Below are 25465 nucleotides of genomic sequence, written 5' to 3'. Positions count from 1 at the left end.
ATTGTACAACTTCTTTCCTTCTGCCCACACAGCTGCCTTTTCTTTCTCCTTGCTTTAGAAGCTGTACTGTGTTCAACCCATAGTAACTACAAGGTGGCTCTTTCTTGCCTCCTGAAGTACAAGCTCCCACAGGGTAGCATAGCACACATCTAAAACCCTGTGTTCAGTTTCCATATTTCTAAGAAATGAGACCTTAGATGAAGATGGTTGTTACTTGTTCTCGCAAATTCAGTGGCAAGGAAGAGGAAAAAATTGAAAACTTGGTAAAGTTAGCTACCTGGCTTCTTTACAATTAATGAGATGAACCTTGCAGTCAGAGCTACATGAGATAAAAACTAGGAGACACAACATAAGAACATACTTGGAACAGTGCAGGTGGCTGGATGCACCATCCCTCTTAGAGCAATCAAAAAAAAGTCCTTGATTTACTATGCAGCTTTTTTTTGATAATCAGAAAAATGTTGATTTTTGTTCTCATCCAGCAGCTGTAACTAGTATTTCAGAATGTACTCTTAAGGTGATTTTTTTTTTTTTGCCTTTCATCAGATCGATATGTTACTTTGCCTAGTTTATTTTTAGATTTACTGAGTGTTCTGAGGGTAGAAAAGGGTAGGAAACTCAAAGGAAAGAAGCAAATTGGTTTGTATTTCAAATTCCGGCTGAATCTGGACAGGAGAAACCCTTGGAAATTAACAGGGGAGCAGGTTTCCGGGGCCCTCTTTGCTGACAGCCAGGATAGTAGAAGGATTTACTGGTGGGGGTACTGGGGAATTTCAGTGCCAGAGAACATAACCAGGGCCCCTCTGCCACCGGGCAAGGGATGCTCACCTGAGTGTGTGTGGGAACCCCAGATGGGTAAAGATGGCTGTTTTTCCTGGAACATTAATGAAATATTTACTATTGATCAGAGGCAAGGAGGGGTCATTGCCAACAATCACTTCTCTGTAATTTCCTGGAAGACCAGAGGGTTTGAAAATGTGAATGAATTTTTCTTCCTATTACCTAAACTTAAGAGAGGAAGAATTTCTTAAAAATCCAAAACACAGCTCTAAGATATTAGCTGTGTACGCAGCAACTTACATTTGGTGTCTTGGCGCCTAAAGAGATGAGAGCACGTGTGTTCTGCAGGTGCCTGATCTCCGTCTGCTGTTTTACTGATGCTTTTGGTCACTGTGGATAAATACTGTGTGACAGCAAGTATCACACAGCATCTTTTTTTCTCTGTCAAAGGTTGTTAAAAGAGCAATGATGGTGTAATTCAGAATGCAGACACGTGGGCATGCAAACGTCTGTCCATGTAGTCAAATTTTGATCCTCTTGGGGGCATCTTTTTTAGGGCCTAATCTTTTCTGGGCCGCTGACAGTGCAGCTTAGTGCAACAAAAAGTGAGCTAGTGAGTTATGAACCTGAAGTTAGGTATTTTCCATTATTTTTGGAGAATTACCTTTTTTCCCCTGTGAGGGTGGAAGATATGACACATCTAAAAAGGAACAAAGTGCTATTGCAGATATGAACATTGTAATTACAGTTGTGCACACCTACTAAATATATGTCCAAAACAAACTCTTGGTGACTCCTGGTTTTGCCTCCCCTGAAATGGAATGCACAGTTAATGTCACTAAATATAATTCTTTGTTACCAAAAGAATACCACTTCGCTTTGTCTTCAAAATATCACTGGATCGCCTCTATGCAAACATTCTTTAAACTACAAATATTACTTCATCTGATATGGCTATACTGTACCCACCTATTCTTTAAAGGACAAAACAAGATTTATGTACTACATAAAATGTTTTCAAGATACACAAACAGCAATGAAAACACTTTTTAAATTAACAGGTATCAACAGGTATAAATAACTTGTCTAAAGCATTTAATGGTCTTTAACACAGTCAACTCCCCTGGCCTTGAAAACAGTGTTAAATTCTTTTTTGCCAGTGGCAATAGAAAAAAAAAAAGGCCATCAAGCACAACTTGAAAAATTGGTATCATTTCCCCGCCAGTAAGTACAGAACTGAGGGACTAAATATTTTATGGGTATTTTTTGTCATTGGCCTTATGATTTCTTTCCTCTTCCTCCCTCCCTCTTGCCTGCTCAGGGCTGATTGTTGTGACCTTGGCCGTCTGCTGGATGCCCAACCAGGTTCGGAGGATCATGGCTGCGGCCAAACCCAAGCATGACTGGACCAAGTCCTACTTCCAGGCATACATGATCCTCCTCCCCTTCTCAGACACCTTCTTCTACCTGAGCTCCGTTGTCAACCCGCTTCTGTACAACGTGTCCTCGCAGCAGTTCCGAAGCGTGTTTGGGCAGGTGCTGCGCTGCCGCCTGACGCTGCTGCACGCCAACCAGGAGAAGCACCTGCGTGCCCACGTGGCCTCCACCATGGACAGCGCCCGCTCCGCGCGCCGCCCCCTCCTCTTCCTGGCTTCCCAGCGCAGCAGTTCCTCTGCAAGAGCTAACAAGGTTTTCTTAAGCACTTTTCACAGCAAGGCCAAGCCCGAGTCTAAGGAACTGAGTTGTGAGTCACCAGAACCCAACTCCGAGACAAAACCAGCCAACCCTGCCACCAGGAATGGTCTTCAGGAGCACGAAGTGTGACTGCCGAGGTAGGCAGGCTGGACTGCTAAATGGCACTCCTTACACGAAAGCCATGTTACCTTCATGCGGCAGTGATTGATATAAGAAACTGTGCTCCCATCAGGGACGGGAGTGGAAGACAGGCCTGGGAAGAAAGCAGCCAGCCACTGAAGTGTCAGCTAAGGGCTGATTCTGCCAGCCTGGCCTCAACTCTGATTACAGGTGGGGCCAACTTGCATTCCTTCCTTCCTTTAAGGACACACTGAAAATTCAAGCTCTATGTATTCAGAGCTTACAAAGATTTTTTTTTTTGTTTTTTACACTGAGCTCTTTCATTGTTTCCAAAGGAACTAAAAGAACAGATTCCCCTCCCTACCCAGAATAAAAGGACACCCAGAAGAATCTCGGGGAGCAGGGGGAGGGCAGGCCAGAAGAACAATGCAGGAGGGGCTGACATCTCCTTCTGCCTTCAGCAGTGTGCCAAGAAAAGGGCTATTTTGAGGAGCAAGATGGTGCTGGGGAGCCACGGCCGAAGGGCCGAGGCAGAACTGCTCCTTTTCTTGGGCCGAGGCCCGTTGCAAAGAGGGGTGTTGCAGCAGCTGATGCACACCGAGTTCAGTTTCCCTGGAGAACAGAAGGATTGGTACCCAGCTGAGGCGATGAGGCAGGCTGCCGACGACGCACACGACTTGCGGTACATGATTCCTGCAACACAGACCCAAAGAAGCAAGGTTAGCCTGCCTGCGCCGGCCAAAGGACTGCAGCCCCCTGAGCCCAAAGCCCAGAGACAGCACTTCCTTACTCCTCCCACAGCCCAGAACCTTGGTGGGTCCAGGAAAATACTCAAGGTTGTTTCCTTGAGCATCCAAAATCCACAACCTATGCAGTGAAGAAGGCAGGCCTCATTTCACTTGCTTTTGACAGTTTTTCTCAAGGCTATTTGAGATGCCAATACCAGTGAATAAAGAGCTGTTACTATCAAAGTTCATTTTTGTTTAAAGTCGGAATTCACACTGTGTACTAGACAGAACTTTTTATTTACCTTTTTTGGTTTAAACTGTCTCATGCCAGAGAGGACGACAAGCTGAGCCTTAAGATCTTATCTCGGTTATTACTTTATAAGCAGCCACACAGATGGCTCACAATGATGTGTTTATTAAATCCTGAATTCTCTCAATAAAGACCAAAGTTCAATGGGAACAAATGAGATCCCTCTGAAGAGGTCCTGTGGGTTCTGTGAAGGAGAGGCCTGGCTAACAGTGTGCTGAGTACTGCCTTAGTCCAAGGGAAGTTTTGCCCTTAAAACATGGCCATTAGCCAAGTCAGCCCTACACAGCCAACACTTAATAACACATAGTGTGTGGGCACACGGGTTTCTCAATAAAACCGGGGGCCCATCTTGAGCTCATGTATCATGTTCAAATTGTAGCATACTTATCAAGTTAGGATGTCTTGGATAATCATTTGACTTTATAAAGGTGGGTATTTACTCAAGTAATAGGGAAGCTTATTAAATACTTTCCTGGATGCCAGGCATTCTCCAGATGGCTACTAGCTCATTTACTACCTGCAACACCATTACAAGGGAGGCCCCTAAGATGATGCCCATTTTACAGATGGGGATGGCAAGGGAAATTTAATAACTTGTTCAGGTCACACTTCTAGAAAGCAGATCAGCTGTGATCCAAACGAAAGATTCTGGTCCCACGCTGTCAGATCTGTAGCACTGTATATAAGCAAAGTAGCCACCCAAGTTAAACATAAAATGTTTTTTTTTTTTCACAGCAGAGAAGACTACTTGGAAAATAGCTTTTGGTGTATGTGTGTGGCTATTTTGTATCAATGACTTACTTTTCTTTTTGGACATACAATGTCATACTAAAGCTGGACCTCAAAGGGAATGCCTTGTATCCCCCTCAAACACACAGGGTAGCGAATGGGCTACACACAGTCCACCAGTAGCCAGGGCTCCCCATTCCCTGGGGTCCCCGGCAGGGATGTGTGTTTGCATCCCCCTTTGATTTGGGTCCCTCCCCCTTTAGAACTGCTGACTCTGGATGCTACAGAAACAGTGCACAATTGAAGTGCCTAAAACTTCCAAGTGAGAGGTAAAGAAACACTTTAGATTTACATTAAAACATGTAATTTTATGTCATTTCTTTTCTATAACTACATGTTTTTAAGAGTTGATTTTCTTACATTGTCAGAAAAACCTGGAAGGTAGCTGGTCTGATAAGATAAAGGCCCTGGACACAGGATGTGTGTGTGTGTGTGTGGGGAGCACTGCTGATTTCTAAGGAACATGCTACAGGGTGTTTCCCATTTACAGATTTCCCAGTCTCCACATTTTCTAACCATTGCCCATTTTAGAAAGTTAAATTATTACTGTTTTTATTCTTCAATGTTAAAAGCACTAACTGTCATTTGTCAGTTCAACTTCAATAAATTTTTTCCCTTTAAGTAAATTTTTAAAATTAAACAAGTACTGAATACATCTTTCACTGTAAAGTAGTTCAGACAGATAACCTGAAAATGTTCCTTGACCTCGGACTCCAATCCTATGTCTTCCTAAGAGGTAAGCACTCTTACCAGTTTGCGATGCCTTCTTCCAGATCTACTGCTATGCACTTACATGTGTCCATGGAGAAAAGGTGTGTGCACATGTCCTAACAGCATAACATCCTATATGCTGTATGTATCTCCTATTTGCATTTTTACTTAGACTTAAAAATATATCCCCAGACATGTTCTAACTGTGTAGAACTAAGGGTCAGTGATGAGACTGGTTAGATAAGTAATGCAAGATGGGAGCCCTAATTTTTGTGACTGCTTCCCATTGGATATCTCCAAATCACTTGGCTCTGATGGCCAGTGGGGCCTACACTTGTGGCCCTGCAGAACTGTATGTATTTACATTCTTTAAATTTTGCTACCAGGGTGTCTGCCTGCCAATCAGCTTGAATCTAGGTGCTAAGATCCTCTTCTTTGGGACACTAGCTGACCTCAGCACACACTCAACTACTGGGAGCTATTAAAAACAAAACAGCCTGCTTAGAATGAAATGTCATTTGCTGCAACATGGATGAACCCAGAGATTGTCATACTGAGTGAAGTAAGTCAAACAGAGAAGGAGAAATACCATATGACATCCCTTATATGAGAAATCTAAAAAAAAAAAAAAACAACCAAAAACAGATGAACATTTTTACAAAACAGAGACAGACTCACAAACTTAAGAGAGTGAACTTATCTTATGGTTGCCAGGGGAGAAAGTTCAGAGGAAGGGATAGTTAAGGAGTTTGGGATGGACATGTACACACTGCTATATTTAAAGTGGATAACAAGGACCTACTGCACAGCACAGGGAACTCTGCTCAATGTTATGTGGCAGCCTGGATGGTTGGGGAATTTAGGGGAGAATGGATATATGAATGTGAATGCCTGAGTCCCTGTGCTGTCCACCTGAAATTATCACAACACTGTTAATCAGCTACACTCCAATTTAAAATGAAAGAGTTTAAAAAAAAATAATAAAATAAGCTGTTTAGACAGTTGGAAAGGTTGAAGAGATAATCAAAAGGTGTGGTAGAGTTGAATGATGATGTACATCTCCTATACTAGGCCAACCCTTCAAGAGAGGTGGCTATTTAATCTAATGCATAAAAACCAATACAAGTTATCAAAATAAAAAGATGAATATGTTCCAAAAAATAAAACTTAAGAAGAAAATTTTAATGAAAAACAGGTGATTTACCAGAGAAAGAGTTCAAAGTGATACTCTTAAACATGCTCATTGAACTAGGGAGAAGAATGGATGAGCACAGTGAGAATTTTAACAAAGAGAAAAAATATAAGAAAGTATTAAATAGAAGTCACAGAGTTGAAGAATACAATAACAGAATTGAAAAATGCTCTAGAGGGGTTCAACAACACATGTAGGTAAAGGAGAAGGAAAGATCAATGAACTCAAAAACAAGGCAGATGAACTCACCCAATCAGAGCAGAAAAAACAAAAAGGTATCAAAAAAAACCCTGAAGATAGCTTAAGGGACTCATGAAACAATCTCAAGTGGATTAATATTCACACTACTGGAGTCACAGAAGAGGAGGGTAGAAGACTTATGTGAAGAAATATTTGCTGCAGATTTCCCTAACTCAGGGAAAGAAATAGACATCAAGATTCAGGAAGCCCAGAGTTCCAAATAAGATGAACCAAAAGAAGATCTTAAGACACATAATAATTAACATGTGAAAATATAAGAAAAGAATATTAAAAGTGGCAACAGAGAAACAATTTGTTGGAACCCCTCATAAGATGAGCAGATTTTTCATGTGAAACTTCAGGCCAAAAGGGAATGGCACAATACATAGGCATACCTCACTTTCTTTTTGTTTAACTGTCCTTCACAGATACTATGTTTTTTCCACAAACTGAAAGTTTATGGCAACCTGAGTTTACCAAGTATATTGGTGCCATTTTTCCAAAAGCAACTACTCACTTCATGTCTCTGTATCATGTTTTGGTAATTCTCACAGTATTTTAAACTTTTTCATTATTCTGTTTCTTATGGTGATCTGTGATCAGTGGCCATTGATATTACCACTGTAATTGTTTTTGCCTTGTATTTTTACTTATAGTATGTACTTTTTAAAAAGGCATAATGCCATTGCACACTTAATAGACTACAGTATAAACTTAACTTTTATATGCACTGGCAAACAAAAAAACTTGTGTGATTTGCTTTGTTGCAATATTTCCTTTATTTTGGTTGTCTGGAACTTACCCCACCCCCACCCCGGCCAAGTATCTCTAGGTATGTCTGTATTCAAAGTGCTGAAAGAAAAAAAGGAAAAGAAAAAAACTCTCAAATAAGCAAATAAGAATATTCTACCTGGCTTAGTTATAATTCAGAACTGAAGGAGAGATGTAGAGTTTTCCAGAGAAGCAAGAGTTAAAGGAGTTCATCATCTCTAAACCAACGTTATAAGAAATGTTAAAGGGGTTATTTAAGCTGAAAAGAAAGGGTGCTAACTAGTAACAAAACATATGAAAGTAAACATCTTACTGATAAAGGTAAATATCCAGTAAATGTAATAACTAGTCACTTATTAAACTTGTATGAAGGTTAAAAGACAAAAGCAGTAAAAACAGGTATCTACAATAATTACTTAAGGGATACACAAGATAAAAGTAAAATTTGAGTGGAGACAAGATGGAGGAGTAGAAGGATGTAGGCTTACCTCTTCTTATGAAAACACCAAAACCATGGTATAGCTACTATGGAGAACAGTATGGAGCTTCCTTAAAGAACTAAAACTAGAGCTACCACATGACCCTACAATCCCAATCCTGAGCAGATATCCAGAGAAAAGACCTGATCTGAAAGGATACATGCATGTCAGTGTTCACTGAAGCACTCTTTACAACAGCCAAGACATGGAAGCAGCCTAAATGTCTATCAACAGAGGAATGGATAAAGAAGACATGGTACATATATACAATGGAATATTACTCAGTCATTAAAGTGAAATAATGCCATTTGCAGCAACATGAATGGACCTAGAGATTGTCATATTATGGGGAGTAAGAGAAACAGAAATAATTGTATGACATCCCTTATATGAGGAATCTAAAAAGAAATGATACAGAGGAATTTTTTTTACAAATTAGAAACAGACTCACAGAGAATGAACTTATGGTTGCCAGGGGGAAGGATGAGGGGAAGGGATGGTTAGGGAGTTTGGGATGGACAGATAACACACTGCTATATTTAAAATGGATAACCAACAAGGACCTACGGTACAGCACAGGGAACTCTGCTCAATGTCATGTGGCAGCCTGGGTAGGAGGGGAGATTGAGGGAGAATGTATACATGTGTATGTATGGCTGAGTCCCTGTGCTGTCCACCTGAAACTTAATCACAACACTTAATTGGTTATACTTCAAAATAGAAAGTAAAAAAGAAAAAAAAAAAAAAAAACAAGACACCAAAATCACAAATAACTGCTGAACAACCATTGACAAAAAAACATGCTGGAACCTACCAAAATAGATATCCTACATCCAAAGACAAAGAAGCCACATCAAGACAGTAGGAAGGGTGTGATGGCAATAAAAACCAAATCCTGTACCCTCTGGGTAGGTGACCAACAAACTGGAAAATAACTATATTGCATGCAGAAGTTCTCCCACAGGAGTGAAAGTTCTGAGCCTCATGTCAGGCTCCCCAGCCTGGAGGTCTGGCAATGGCAGGAGGAGCCCCAAAGAATCCGGCTTTGAAGGCTATTGGAGTCTGATTGCAGGAATTCCACAGTCATTCCACTCTTGGAGACACACAAAAGGTCTGGTAAGCATCAGGACCCAGGGGAAAAGCAGTGACCTCATAGGAGCCTGGACCAAACATACCTCCTGGAATTAGAGGGTCTCCTGTGGCATTAGAGGGTCTCCTGTGGCAGTGGGGGCTGTCTGTGGCTCACTGCAGGGACAAAGACACTGGCTGCAGTAGTTCTGGGGAGTACTCATTGGCTTGAGGCCTCCTGGAGGCTGCCATTTCCTCACCAAGACCTGGACCCTCCCAACAGCTATAGGCTCCTGTGTACAGACTCCTGTGTTGGTTGTTTGGCTTCAGGCCAAGCAACCAACAGGGTGGGAATGCAGCCCCACCCATCAGATAGCCAGCTTAAAGTCAGCCTGAGCACAACCCTGCCCACCAGAAGAACAAGACCCACCTCCACCCACCAGTGGGCAGGAACCAGGCCCTCCCACCAGGAAACTTGCATACGCCTCTTAGGCAGCGTCATCCACCAGAGGGCAGACAGCAAAGAAGCAAGACTACAACCCTGCAGCCTGCAGAACAGAAACCACAATCACAAAGTTAAACAAGATGAGACAGAATATGTCCCACAAGAAGGAACACAATAAAACCCCAGAAGAACAAATAAGTGAAGTGACGATAGGCAATCTACCTGAAAAAGAATTCAGAATAATGATAGTAAAGATGATCCAAGATCTTGGGAAAAGAATGGAGGCACAGATTGAGAAGATACAAGAAATGTTTACCAAATACCTAGAAGAACTAAAGAACAGAGATGAACAACATAATAACTGAAAAATATACTAGAAGGAATCAACAGCAGAATAATGAGGCAGAAGGGCAGATTAAGTGAGCCAGAAGATGGAAGTGGAGAAATTACTGCCACAGAAAAATGTAAAAAGAATGAATGGAAATGACAGTCTACAGCCTCTGGGACATAAAATGCACCAACATTTGCATTATAGGGGTCCCAGAAGGAGAAGAGAGGGAGAGAAGACCAGAAAATGTTTGAAGAGATAATAGCTGAAAACTTCCCTAACGTGGGAAAAGAAATAGTCCCCCAAGTCCAAGAAGCATAGAGAATCCGTGGCAGGATAAACCCAAGGAGGAAAATGCCAAGACACATAATAATCAAGCTGACAAAAATTAAAAGACAAAGAAACAATATTTAAAGCAACAAGAGAAAAATCAATAAATAACATGCAAAGGAATTCCCATAAGGGTATCAGGTGATTTTTCAGCAGATACTCTATAGAACAGAAGAATACTCTACTAAGCAAGGTTCTAATTCAGATTCAACTAAAAAATTAAAATTTTTACAGACAAGCAGAAGTTAAGAGTTAGCACCACCAGATCAGCTTTGCTACAAATGCTAAAGGAACTTCTCTAAGCAGAAAAGAAAAGGCCACACTAGGAACAAGAAAATTATGAATCGAAAAACTCACTGGTAAAGGCAAACATACAGTAAAGTTAGGAAATCATCTGCATACAAATATGATATCAAAATCAGCAATCATGAAGAGAGTACAAATGCAGGATATTGGAAATGCATTTGAAATTAAAAGCAACTTAAAACAATATTTTTTATATATAGACTGCTATAGCAAAACCTCATGGTTACTGCAAATCAAAAATCTACAATAGATAAGAAAGAAAAAGAAATCCAAACACAACACTATGTTAGTCATCAAATCACAACAGAAGAGAACAAAAGAGGAAGGGAAGAAAAAAGACCTAGAAACACAAATCCAAACTGATTTAACAAAATGGCAATAAGAATGTGTGTGTGTTAGTCACTCAGTCATGCCTGACTCTTGTGAACCATGGACTGTAATCTGTCAGGCTCCTATGTCCATGGAATTCTCCAGGCAAGAATTCTGGAGTGGGTAGCCATTCGCTTCTCCAGGGGACCTTCCTCACCCAAGGATCAAACCTGGGTCTCCTGCATTGCAGGCAGATTGTTTATCATCTGAGCCACCAGGGAATACATATTAATAATAACCTTCACCATAAATGTATTAAATGCTCCAAGCAAAAGACACACACTGGCTGAGTGAATACAAAAACAAGACTTAAAAAAAAAAAAATATATATATATATACATATATATATATATATATATATATTTGAATATGTATATGCTGCCTACAAGAGACCAACTTCAGATCTAGGGACACATAAAGACTGAAAGTGAGAGGATGGAAAAAGGTATTCCATGCAAACACAAATCAAAGGAAAGCTAGAGTACCAATACTCATATCAGACAAAATGGACTTGAAAATACTGTTACAAGAGACAATGAAGGACACTAATGATCAAGGGATCGATCAAAGAAGAAGATAAAACAATTTTAATTATATACACACCCAACATAGGAGCATCTCAACATATGAGGCAAATACTAACAGCCATAAAAGGAGTAATTGATAGTAACACACTAACAGTGGGGGACTTTAATACCCCACTTTCATTATTGCACAGATAATCCAGATAGAAAATCAATAATGAAAAACAGGCCTTAAATGACACATTAGAGCAGATGGACTTAATTGATATTTATAAAGCATTCCATCCAAAAGCAGCAGAATACACATTGCTTATAAGTGCACATGGAACATTCTCTAGGCTTGATCACATGCTGGGTCACAAAGGAAACCTTGGTAAATTGAAGAAAACTGAAATCATATCAAGTATCTTTCCCAACCACAATGCTATGAAATTAGAAAACAGCAACAGGGAAAAAAACTTCAAAAAAACCCCCCACAAAAACATGAAGGCTAAATAATATGCTATTAAACAATCAACCATTTAAGAAATCAAAGAGGAAATTAAAAAATACCTAGAGATAAATGAAAACAAAAGAATGATAATCAAAAACCTATGGAACACAGCAAAAGCAGTTCTAAGAGGGAAGTTTATAGTAATACAGTAAGTCCACTACATTCAACATCACAGCAATCCAAGTATATGCCCCCCCAGCCTCTAGTGCTGAAGAAGCTGAAGTTGGACAATTCTATGAAGACCTATAAGGCCTCCTAGAACTAACACCAAAAAATGATGTCCTTTTCTTTTTTTTTTTTTTAAATTTATTTTAGTTGGGGGTCTAATTACTTTACAATATTGTAGTAGTTTTTGCCATACATTGACATGAATCAGCCATGGGTTTACATGTGTTCCCCTTCCTGGACCCCCCTCCCACCTCCCTCCCCATCCCATCCCTCTGGGTCATCCCATTGCCCCAGTCCTGAGCATTTGTCTCATGCATCGAGCATGGAATGGTGTTCTGTTTCACATATGATAATATACATGTTTCAATGCTATTCTCCCAGAACGTCCGACCCTCACCTTCTCCCTCAGAGTTCATAAGACTGTTCTATGCATCTGTGTCTCTTATTCTGTCTCGCATATAGGGTTATCGTTACCATCTTTCAAATGTCCTTTTCATCACAGGGGACTGGAATGCAAAAGTAGGAACTCAAGAGATACCTAGTATAACAGGCAACTTTGGCCTTGGCATACAAAATGAAGCAGGGCAAAGGTTAATAGTTTTGTCAAGAGAACACATAGGTCATAGCAAACACCCTCTTCCAACAACACAAGAGACGACCCTACACATTGACATCACCAGTGCCAAAAGCAGATTGATTATATACTTTACAGCCTAATATGGAGAAGCTCTATGTAGTCAGTGAAAACAAGACCTGGAGCTGACTGTGACTCAGATCATTGGTTCCTTATTGCAAAATTCAGGCTCAAATGGAAGAAAGTAGGGAAAACCACTAGGCCATTCAGGTATGACTTCAATCAAATGCCTTATGATTGTACAGTGGAGGTGACGAATAGATTCAAGGGACTAGATCTGGTAGACAGAATGCCTGAAGAGCTATGGATGGAGGTTTGTAACACTGTATACGGAGCGAAGTCACTCAGTCGTGACTGACTCTCTATGACCCCATGAATTGTAGCCTGCCAGGCTTCTCCGTCCATGGGATTTTCCGGGAAGAATACTGGAGTAGGTTGCCACTGCCTTCTCCAGGGGAGCTTCCTGGCCCAGGGATTGAACCTAGGTCTCCTGCACTGCAGGCAGACTCTTTACCATCTGAGCCACCAGGGAAGCCCAAACACTGTATAGGAGGCCATGACTAAAACCATCCCAAAGAAAAATCAATGTAAGAAGGCAATGTGGTTGTCTGAGGAGGCCTTACAAATAGCTGAGAAAAGAAGAGAAGTGAAAGGCAAAGGAGAAAAGGAAAGATATACCCAACTGAATGCAGAGTTCCAGAGAATAGCAAGGAGAGACAAGAAAGCCTTTTTGAGTGAACATGCAAAGATAGAGGAAAACAATAAAATAGGAAAGAAGAGATCTCTTCAAGAAAATGGGAGATACCAAGGCAACATTTCATACAAAGATAGGCACAATAAAGGACAGAAATGGCAAGGACCTAACAGAAGCAGAAGAAATTAACAAAAGGTGGCAAGAATACACAGAAGAACTGTACAAAAAAGCTCCTAATGACCCAGATAACCATGATGATGTGGTCACTAACCTAGAGCCAGACATCCTAGAGTGTGAAGTCAAGTGGGCCTTAGGAAGGAAGCATAGTGGAGGTGATGGAACTCCAGCTGAGCTATTTCAAATCTTAAAAGATGATGCTGTCAAAGTGTTCAACTCATCATGCCAGCAAATTTGGAAAACTCAGTAGTGGCCATAGGACTGTAAAAGGTTTTTCATTCCACTCCCAAAGAATGTTCAAATTACATACAATTGCACTCATTTCACATGCCAGCAACATTATGCTCAAAATCCTTCAAGCTAGGCTTCAGCAGGACATGAAGTGAGAACTTCCAGATGTATGAGGTGAATTCAGAAAAGGCAGAGGAATCCGAGATTGAATGGCTAACATATGCTGGATCACGGAAAAAGCAAGGGAATTTCAAAAAACAAAACAAAACAAAAAGGACTTCTGCTTCATTGACTATGCTAAAGCCTTTGACTGTGTGGATCACAACAAACTGGAATATTCTTAATAAGATGAGGATACCAGACCACATTACCTGCCTCCTGAGAAACCTGTATGCATGAAAAGAAGCATTTATTAGAACTGGACATGGCACAATGGACTGGTTCAAAATTGGGAAACGAGTACATCAAGGCTGTATATTGACACCCTACTTACTTAACTTATATGCAGAGTACATCATGTGAAATGCTGGGCTGGATGAATCACAAAGTGGAATCAAGACTGCGGGAAAAATATCAATAACCTCAGATACCCAGATGACACTTTAATGGCAGAAAGTGAGGAGGAACTAAAGGGCTTTTTGATGAAAGTCAAAGAGGAAAGTGAAAAAGCTGGCTTAACATTCAACATTCAAAAAATGAAGATCATATCATCCGGTCCTATCACTTCATCGCAAATAGATGGGAAACTGTGGAAATAGTGTCAGGTTTTTTTTTCTTGGGCTCCAAAATCAATGCATATGATGACTGCAGCCATGAAATTAAAAGACACTCCTTGGAAGAATAGCTATGACAAACCTAGACAGTGTATTAAAAAGCAGAGACATCACTTGATTAACAAAGGTCCGTACAGTCAAAGCTATGGTTTTTCCAGTAGCCATGTATAGATGTGAGAGTTGGACCATAAAGAAGGCTGAGCACCAAAGAATTGATGCTTTTGAACTGTGGTGTTGGAGAAGACTCTTGAGAGTCCCTTGGACAGCAAGGAGATCAAACCAGCCAATCCTAAAGGAAACAAACCCTGAATATTCATTGGAAGGATGGATGCTGAAGCTCCAATACTTTGGTCACCTGATACAAAGAACTGACTCACTGGAAAAGACCCTGATGCTGGGAAACACTGGGGGCAAGAAGAGAAGGTGGTGACAGAGGTTGGATGGCATCACTGAGTCAATGGACATGAGTTTGAGCAAATTCAGGGAGATAGTGAAGGACAGAGAAGCCTGGTGTACTGCACTTCATTGGGTCCCACAGAGATGGATATGGCTTGGCCACTGAAGAACAATTCCCCTACATTCGAACCTTCAAGTTATGATCTTTCCATGATGTGAACATGCATCTGGTTCCACCAAGGAACCAGAATCTGTGACACCAATATCAAGCATGAGTGAAACTACAGCTTGCCCCAATATCAAGCATGAGTGAGATTGTAGCTTGCCCTTTATCTCCTCTTGCTGATGATTCTTCAGCTCTACCATCTCCTATCTCTCCTCCGTCCTCCAGTCAGTAGCTGTCCTTGTCTGTTCACTTGATGCCAGTCTCTGTATGCCAGGTGTTACTGTACTACAGTACCTTTGAGGTACTATACTGTAAGATTAAAAATGTTTTTTATTTTTTGCATTTTTATCTACTATTTATATGAAAAGTATTATAAATCTATTATAATACCGTACTATATAGTCAATTGTGTTAGTTGGGTACCTAGGCTAACTGTTGGACTTATGAAAAAATTGGACTTACAAACACTTTATTGGGATGCAATTCTTTTATATGTAGGGGACTTACTGTACAATCTTACCTCGGGAAACAAGAAAAATCACAAATAAACCACCTAACTTTACACCTAAAACAACTAAAGAAAGAACAAACAAAACCCCAAATCAGTAGAAGGAAAGAAATCATAAAGATCAGAGCAGATAAATAAGATAAAGAAAACAGTAGAAAAAAAAATTAGTGACGCTAAAAGCTGGTTCTTTGAAAATATAAATGTAACTGATGAGCCTTTAGCCAAACTCATCAATAAAAAAGTGAGAGAGATCAAATCAATAAAATTAGAAATGAAAAAGGAGAAGTTACAACAGATACCACAGAAATACAAAGGATCATAAGAGACTACTACAAGCAACTAAACTCTGGGAGGTAGTGAAGGACAGGGAAGCCTGGAACACTGCAGTCATGCGGTCGTAAAGTTGGACATGATTTAGTGACCAAACAACTATAATACCACACCAATAAAATGGACAACCTAAGAGAAATGGACAAATTCTCAGAAACGCAGAGTCTTCCAAGACTGAACCAGGAAGAAATAGAAAATATAAACAGAGACCAATCATAAGCACTGAAAATGAACTGTGAGTTTAAAACTCCAAATAAAACCCTCACAAAAGTCCAGGACCAGATGGCTTCAGAGGCAAATTTTATAAAATATTTAGAGAAGAATTAATACCTATCCTGTAACTCTTTCACAAAATGTAGTGGAAGGAACACTCCCAAACTCATTCTATGAGGCCACCACCACCCTGACACCGAAACCAAAGATACCACTAAAAGAAAGAAAGAAAATTACAGGCGAATATCACTGATCACTGATGAACACAGACACAAAAATTCTCAACAAAATACTAACAAACCAAATCCAACAATGCATTAAAAGGATCATACACCGTGATCAAGTGTGATATTTCCCAGGAATGCAAGGATTTTTCAAACCTGCAAATCAATCAGTGTGATATACCACAGTAACGAAGAATAGAAGCCATATGATCATCTCAATAGATACAGAAAAAGTTTTTGACAAAATTCAGTTTTTGACAAAATACCAGAAAACTACTAGAGATCATCAATAAAGGTGGTAAAGTTGCACGATACAAAATTAATACACAGAAATATACTGCATTTCTATAAACAATGAAAGATCAGAAATAGAAATGAAAGAATCAATCCCACTTACTATCACATCAAAAATAGGAATAAACCTACCTAAGGAGGCAAAAGTCCCATACTCTGAAAACTAAGATGCTGATGAAAGAAACTGAAGATGACACAAACTGAAGGAAACATATACCACGTTCTCGTATTGGAAGAATAGGAAAAGAAGTATGTCAAGGCTGTATATTGTCACCCTGCTTATTTAACTTATATGCAGAGTACATCATGAGAAATGCTGGGCTGGAAGAAACACAAGCTGGAATCAAGATTGCTGGGAGAAATATCAATAACCTCAGATATGCAGACGACACCACCCTTATGGCAGAAAGTGAAGAAGAACTAAAGAGCCTCTTGATGAAAGTGGAAGAGGAGAGTGAAAAGGTTGGCTTAAAGCTCAACATTCAGAAAACTAAGATCATGGCATCTGGTCCCATCACTTCATGGGAAATAGATGGGGAAACAGTGGAAACACTGTCAGACTTTATATTTTTGGGCTCCAAAATCACTGCAGATGGTGATTGCAGCCATGAAATTAAAAGACGCTTACTCCTTGGAAGGAAGGTTATGACCAACCTAGATAGCATATTTAAAAGCAGAGACATTACTTTGCCAACAAAGGTCCGTCTAGTCAAGGCTATGGTTTTTCCAGTGGTCATGTATGGATGTGAGAGTTGGACGGTGAAGAAAGCTGAGCGCCGAAGAATTGATGCTTTTGAACTGTGGTGCTGGAGAAGACTCTTGAGAGTCCCTTGGATTGCAAGGAGATCCAACCAGTCCATTCTAAAGGAAATCAGTCCTGAGTGTTCATTGGAAGGACTGATGTTGAAGCTGAAACTCCAATACTTTGGCCACCTCATGCGAAGAGTTGACTCATTGGAAAAGACCCTAATGCTGGGTAGGATTGGGGGCGGGGCGAGAAGGGGACGACAGAGGATGAGATGGTTGGATGGCATCACCGACTCAATGGACATGAGTTTGGGTAAGCTCTGGGCGTTGGTGATGGACAGGGAGGCCTGGCCTGCTGTGATTCATGGGGTCGCAAAGAGTCGGACACGACTGAGCGACTGAACTGAACTGTATTGGAAGAGTCAACGTTGTCATAATGACTACAATTCAAGGCCATATACAGAGTCAGTGTAATCCCTATCAAATTAGCAATGGCATGTTCACAGAACTAGAACAAAAAAATCTTAAAATGTATATGGACACACAGAAGATCCAGAATAGCCAATACAATCTTGAGAAAGAATAACTGAGCTGCAGGAATCAGGCTCCCTGACTTCAGGCTATATAAAAAGATACTTTCATCAAAACCATATGGTATTGGCACAAAAACAGAAATATAGATCAATGGAATAGGATAGAAAGCCCAGAAATAAACCCATGCACACGTGGTCAATCTACAACAAAGGAAGAAAGACTATACAATGGAGAAAAGACAATCTCTTCAATAATTGGTGCTTGAAAAATGGTGCCTGAACAGCTGCATGTGAAAGAATGAAATTAGCATATTCTTTAACACCATACACAAAAATAAAATCAATATGGATTAAAAACATAAATGTAAGACCTGATTCTATAAAACTGTTAAGAGAAAAACTTAGGTAGAACACTGTTTGTCATAAATCTCAGCAATATCTTTTTTGATCTGTCTTCTAGAGTAATGCAAATAAAAACAAAAAGTAACAAGTGAAACCTAATTAAACTCAAAAGCTTTTGCACAGTGAAGGAAACCATAAACGAAATGAAAACATAGCCTTCAGAATGGTAGAAAATATTTACAAATGACGTGACCAACAAGGGACTAATTTCTAAAATCTACAAACAGCTCATGCAGCTCAATATCAATAAAACAAGCAACCCAATCAAAAAAAATGGGCAGAAAACCTAAGTAGACATTTCTCCAAAGATGGCATACAGATGGCCAAGAGACATGAAAAGATGCTCAACATCACTAATTATTACAGAAATGCAAATCAAAACTACATTGAGATATCACCTCAAACCAGCCAGAATGCCATTATCAGAAAGTCTACAAACAATAAATGCTGGAGAGGGTGTGGAGAAAGAACTTTCATACACTGTTGGTGGAAATGTACATTGGTACAGTTGCTATGGAGAACAATATAGAGGCTCCTTTAAAAAACTAAAAATAGAGCTACCATATATCCAGCAATCCCACTCCTCGGCATATATCTGGAGAAAACCATGGCTCAAAAGGATACATGAAACCCAGTGTTCACTGTGGTGGTGTTTACAATAGCCAAGAAATGGAAGCAACCTAAATGTCCATCCACAGATGAATGGATAAAGAAGATGTGGTGTGTGTGTACACACACACACACACACACACATACATACACACACACAATGGAATATCGCCTAGCCATTAAAAAGAATGAAACAATCCATTTGCAGCAACCAACATGTATGAACCTAGAGATAATCATACTAAGTGAAGTAAGTTACACAGGGAAAGACAAATATATGATATCACTTATATACAGAATCTGAAAAAATATGATACAAAAGATCTTATTTACAAAACAGAAACAGATTAACAGATTTAGATTTAGAAAACAAACTATGGTTACCAAAAAGGAGAGGGATAAACTGAGAGGTTGGGATTGACACATACACTACTATATTTAAAACAGATAACCAGCAAGGATCTACTGTATACCACTTCTGCTTAATATTCTGTAATGACTTAAATGGGAAAAGAATTTGAAAAAGAATAGTTTTATGTATAACTGAATCACTTTGCTATATACTAAAATTAATACATTGTTAATCAATTACTCTCAAATATAAAATAAAAATCACAAAACAAAAAAAAGTAAATTTGACATCAAAAACAAAATGTGGAGGGGGAGAGTAGAAATGTAGAACCTTAGAATCCATGCAAACTTGTTATCAACTTAAAATGTGCTAAGTCGCTTCAGTCTTGTCTAACTCTTTGCAACTGTTTGGACTATAGCCCATCAGGTTCCTCTGTCCATGGGATTTTCCAGGCAAGAATACTGGATTGAGTTGCCATGTCCTTCTCCAGGGGATCTTCCCAACCTGGAGGATCGAACCTGCATCTCTTACAGATACCTGCATTGGCAGGTGGGTTCTTTACCACTAGCATTACCTGGGAAGCCCAAATATGCTGCTCTAAATAGAAGCTGTTATATATAAGACTAATGGTTCTCACAAAGCAAAAAACTATAGTAGGTACACAAAGATGATGAGAAAAAAATCTAAACATACCAGTAAAGAAACTCATCAAACCACAAAAGAAAACAGTAAGAGAAGAAAGGTACAAAAGGACTACAAAACGTCCAGAAAACAATCATTAAAATGCCAATAATTTCATACCTATCTATAATTCCTTAAATGTAAGTGGACTAAATTCTCAATCAAATGACAGAGTGGCCGAATGTATTAAAAAAAAAAAACTAAGACCCATCCATGTGCTGCCTACAGAGATACACTTCAGACTCACGGACACACACAGACTGAAAGTGAAGTGATAGAGATATTCCATATGAATAGAAACCAAAAGAAATCTGGGCTATTGATCCTTAGAGAAAGTACTGTATTAAGGCAAAGAAACACCCTCTTCCAACAACACAAGAGAAGACTCTACACATGGACATCACCAGATGGTCAATACTGAAGTCAGATTGATTATATTCTTTGCAGCCAAAGATGGAGAAGCTCTATACAGTCAGCAAAAGCAAGACCGGGAGCTGACTGTGGCTAAGATCATGAACTCCTTATTGCCAAATTCAGACTTAAATTGAAGAAAGTAGGGAAAACCACTAGAACATTCAGGTATGACATATATCAAATCCCTTATGATTATACAGTGGAAGTGACAAATAGATTCAAGGGATTAGATCTGATAGGGTGCCTGAAGAATTATGGACAGAGGTTTGTGACACTGTACAGGAGACAGGGATCAAGGCCATCCCCAAGAAAAAGAAATGCAAAAAAGCAAAATGGTTATGTGAAGAGGCCTTACAAATAGCTGAGAAAAGAAGAAAAGTGAAAGACAAAGGAGAAAAAGAAAGATATAACCATTTGAATGCAGAGTCCCAAAGAACAGCAAGGAGGGATAAGCCTTCTTCAGTGATCAATGCAAAGGAATAGAGGAAAACAACAGAATGGGAAAGACTAGATTTTCTTCAAGAAAATCAGAGATACCAAGGCAACATTTCATGCAAAGATGGGCACAATAAAGCGCAGAAATGGAATGGACCTAACGGAAGCAGATGATATCAATAAGAGGTGGCAAGAATACACAGAAGAACTATACAAAAAAGATCTTCATGACCCAGATAACCATGATCGTATGATCACTCACCTAGAGCCAAACATCCTGGAGACCGACGTCAAGTGGGTCTTAGGAAGCATCACTATGAACAAAGCTAGTGGACGTGATGGAATTCCAGCTGAGCTATTTCAAGTCCTAAAAGATGATACTGTTAAGTGCTGCACTCAATATGCCAGCAAATTTGGAAAACTCAGCAGTGGCCGCAGGACTGGAAAAGGTCAGTTTTCATTCCAATCCCAAAGAAAGGCAATGCTAAAGAATGTTCAACTATGGCACAATTGCACTCATCTCACATGCTAGCAAAGTACTGCTCAAAATCCTCCAAGCTAGGCTTCAACAGTACATGAACCAAGAACTTCCAGATGTACAAAAGCTGGATTTAGAAAAGGCACAAGAACTAGAGGTCAAATTGCCAACATCCGCTGGATCATAGAAAAAGCAAGAGAATTCCAGAAGAACATCTACTTCTGCTTCACTGAGTAAGCTAAAGCCTTTGTGTGGATCACAACAAACTGTGGAAAATTCTTCAAGAGATGGGAATACCAGACCACCTTACCTGCCTCCTGAGAAACCTGCATGCAGGGCAAGAAGCAACAGTTAGAACCGGACATGGAACAACGGACTGGTTCTGAATTGGGAAAGGAGTGCGTCAGAGCTGTATATTGTCACCCTGCTTATTTAACTGATATGCAGAGTACATCATGTGAAGTGCCGAGCTGGAAAAGCACAAGCTGCAGTCAGGACTGCTGGGAGAAATAACAACAACCTCATGTATGCAGATGACACCACCCTTATGGCAGAAAGTGAAGAGGAACTAAAGGGTCTCTTGATGAAGGTGAAAGAGAATGAAAAAGCTGGCTTAAAACTCAACATTCAAAAAATTAAGGTCATGGCATCCAGTCCCATCACTTCATGGCAAATAGATGGGGAAACAATGGAAACAGTGAAAGACTTTATTTTCTTGGGCTCCAAAATCACTGCAGATGGTGACTGTAGCCATGAAATTAAAAGACGCTTGCCCCTTGGAAAAAAAGCTATGACATACCTAGATAGCATATTAAAAAGCAGAGACATTACTTTGCCGACAAAGATCCATATAGTCAAAACTGTGTGTTTTTCCAGCAGTCATGTAGGGATGTGAGTGTTGGACCATAAAGAAGGCTAAGCTCTGAAGAACTTATGCTTTCAAACTGTGGTGGTGGAGAAGACTCTTGAGAGTCCCTTGGACAGCAGGAAGATCAAACCAGTCAATCCTAAAGGAAATCAATCAGTCCTTCAGGAAGGACTGAAGCTGAAGCTGTAATACTTTGGGCACCTGATGCAAAGAGCCTGACTCATTGGAAAAGACCCTGATGTTGGGAAAGATTGAGGGCAGGAGGAGAAGGGGATGACAGAGGACGAGATGGCTGGATGGCATCATCAACTCAATGGACATGAGTTTGATCAAGCTGTAGGAGATGGTGAAGGGCAGGGAAGCCTGGTGTGCTGCAGTCCATGGGGTCACAGAGTCAGATGCAACTGAGTGACTGAATAACAACAATAAAGGCTTCCCTGCTGGCTCAGGTGGTAAAGAATCTGCTGCAATGCAGGAGACCTGGGTTCTGTCCCTGGGTCTGGAATATCCCCTCGAGAAGGGAATGGTACCCCACTCCAGTATTTTTTGTCTGGAGAATTCCATGAATAGAGGAGCCTGACAGGCTACAGTCCGTGGGATCACAGAGTCGGACACGACTAAGCGACTAACACACATACACACAAAGGTATAGTAATCAAAACAGTACGTTACTGGCATAAAATAGACAAAAACAGATGAATGGAATAGAACAGAAAGCCCAGAAATAAACCCATGCACATATGGTCAATTAATTGACAAAAAAGGAGGCAAGACTATACAATGGTAAAAGGACAGTCTCTTCAATACATGGTGTTGGAAAAACTTTAGTCACATGCTAAAGAATGAATCTGGACCACAGTCTGATACCATCCATAAAAATTAACTCAAAATTGATTAAAGGCTCGAGTGTAAGTCCTGAAACAACAGAACTCCTAAAAGGAAAGATAGGCGGCAAGCTCCTGGACATCAGTCTTAGAGATGATTTTTTGGATCTAACCCCCAGAGCAAAGTAAATAAATGAGACTGCATCAAACTAAATAGCTTCTGCACAGCAAAGGAAACCATCAACAAAATGAAAAGGCAACCTACTGAATGGGAGAAAATACTGCAAATCATTTATCTGGTAAGGGATTAATATCTAAAATTTATAAAGAAATCATACAACTTGATAGCAAAAAAAAATTGCTTAAAGAATGGGCAGAAGACCTGAACATAGACATATTTACACAGAAGCTATGCAGATGGCCAACAGACAACAAATGTGAAAAAATGCTCATCACCAGTCATCAGGGAAATGCAAGTCAAAACCACAGAAAGATATCACCTCACACTTGTTAGGATACCTGTTGTCAAAAAGACAAAAAAATAAATGTTGGCAAGGATATGGACAAAAGAGAATGCCTGTGCACTGTTGGTGGGATTACATATCACTGCATTCATTATGGAAAACAGTATGGACAAGAGTTAAAATACAACTACCACATGATCCAGCAATTTCACTTCTGGTTATTTATCTAAAGGATATGAAAAGAATACTTTAAAAAGGTATATGCACCCCCATGTTCACTGTAGCATTATTTACAATAGGTGAGATATGAAAACAACCTAAGTGTCCATTGATGGATAAATGGATATAAAAGATGTGATATACACACACACACAGGATACAATACAGGCATAGAAAGAATGAAGCCTTGCCATTTGTGATAGCAAGGATGGGCCTTGAGGCTATGACACTAAGTGAAATAAGTCAGAGAGAGAAAGACAAATAGCATATGATCTCGCTTATATATGAAATTTAAAACAACAAACAAACTTATAAATTCAGAGAACACAATGGTGATTGCCAAAAGCAGAGTTTTGGGGATAGGAAGAATTATAATGGGGATCATAAGCTACAAAGTTCCAGTTATGAAATAATTGAGTCATATTGATGTAAGGTACAGCATGGTAGCTGCAGTTAGTAATACTCTCTTGCATATTTGAAAGTTACTAAGAGTAGATCTAAAAAGCTCACATCACAAGAAAAAATGCTCTATATGGTGATGGATATTAACTAGACTGTGATCATTTTGCAATATTCAAATATTCAATATCAAATATTGAATAATAAAAAAGAACAGTATAGCTGGACAGTTTCTTTCTTTTCTTTAAAAATGATTTAACAAGCCCATGCTTTTCAACATATGCCAGGTAACAGTTTTAGACCTCTACAAATACTCATTTAATCTTTACAATAACTCTAGTGATAACCCGTATTTTGCATATGAGGAAACTGAGGCAGACAGAGGTCAAATAATTTGATTGGGAGTCTTGCAGATAAAATATGATAGAGCTGGGATTTGAACCCAGGAAGACTGCTTTTATAATCCTAACTACTACATTTCCCACAATGGTATCGTATGTTTCCATTGAGAAACAAAATTTTTATAAACAACAATTACACCTACTACATACATTTTACACTCATATGCATAAAATGTTTTTGGAAAAATACATGAAAGATATTGGTTGTCTCTGGAACAGGATACTGCATTGCTGTGGGACAGGGATGAAAAAAAAATCCTGTAGGTCCTTTTTAACCATTTGAAATCAGAACCATGCAAACGACGTACCTTTTTTTTAAAACTTCTAAAATAAACACCTCCTCTAAAGAACCATTTTATCCCATGCCTTCTTCCTTGTGCCAACAAAGGTCCGTCTAGTCAAAGCTATGGTTTTTCCAGTAGTCATGTATGGATGTGAGAATTGGACTATAAAGAAAGCTGAGCGCTGAAGAATGGATGCTTTTGAACTGTGGTGTTGGAGAAGACTCTTGAGAGTCCTTTGGACTGCAAGGAGATCAACCAGTCCACCCTAAAGGAGATCAGTCCTGAATATTCATTGGAAGGACTGATGCTGAAGCTGAAACTCCAATACTTTGGTCACCTGATGCGAAGAGCTGACTCATTTGAAAAGACCCTGATGCTGGGAAAGATTGAACGCAGGAGGAGAAGGGGCTGACAGAGGATGAAATGGTTGGATGGCATCACCGACTCAATGGACATGAGTTTGAGTAAACTCCGGGAGCTGGCAATGGACAAGGAGGCCTGGCGTGCTGCCGTCCATGGGATTGAAAAGAGTCAGACACAACTGAGCGACTGAATTGAACTGAACTTCTTCCCAGTGCAGCAAAATTCCTTCCCAGCTCTGTCCACCAGAGGGCGCCCAGGAATGCGCACTCCCTCCAGCAGACAGCCCCAAAGCCCAAGTTTCAGGGTTCTCGGGAAGAAAATACTTGCCTCTGTCTTTCTATTTTTCCTTTAACCCAGATCCCATGAACTCAGGTCTGGCTCCAAATGAGCAGGAGCTGCAACTAAACCAGAGACGGACTCTCACAGCTGGCTGGTGGAGTATACGTTGGCATAAGAACAATTTGGAAGCATCTACAATAATTTAAAATGTTCAATTCCCACTGTTC

At 39.9% G+C, this 25465-nt stretch overlaps 2 protein-coding genes across 3 annotated transcripts in view; one reads left to right on the top strand and one right to left on the bottom strand.

Moving 5' to 3' along the window:
* GPR39 (G protein-coupled receptor 39) overlaps nt 1–3566 on the top strand; it is a 260810-nt gene extending 257244 nt beyond the window's left edge. The window contains exon 2 of the mRNA XM_081579265.1: nt 2102–3566. Coding sequence (XP_081435391.1) covers nt 2102–2604 — 503 coding nt within the window. The 3' untranslated portion in view covers nt 2605–3566. The remainder of the gene's footprint in view (nt 1–2101) is intronic.
* The window catches only part of LYPD1 (LY6/PLAUR domain containing 1), a 63381-nt gene continuing 39774 nt past the window's right edge, over nt 1859–25465 (bottom strand). For both annotated transcript variants that reach the window (XM_081579267.1, XM_081579266.1), the window contains exon 4: nt 1859–3288. In XM_081579267.1, coding sequence (XP_081435393.1) covers nt 3053–3288 — 236 coding nt within the window. In that variant the 3' untranslated portion in view covers nt 1859–3052. The remainder of the gene's footprint in view (nt 3289–25465) is intronic.

Source organism: Giraffa tippelskirchi, chromosome 3 (genome assembly GCF_054371585.1).
Source record: "Giraffa tippelskirchi isolate mGirTip1 chromosome 3, T2T-mGirTip1v1.2.pri, whole genome shotgun sequence".
NCBI classification, from domain to species: domain Eukaryota; kingdom Metazoa; phylum Chordata; class Mammalia; order Artiodactyla; family Giraffidae; genus Giraffa; species Giraffa tippelskirchi.
The sequence above is the reverse complement of the archived record's forward strand: the minus strand, read 5'-3'. Positions and strand labels throughout refer to the sequence as shown.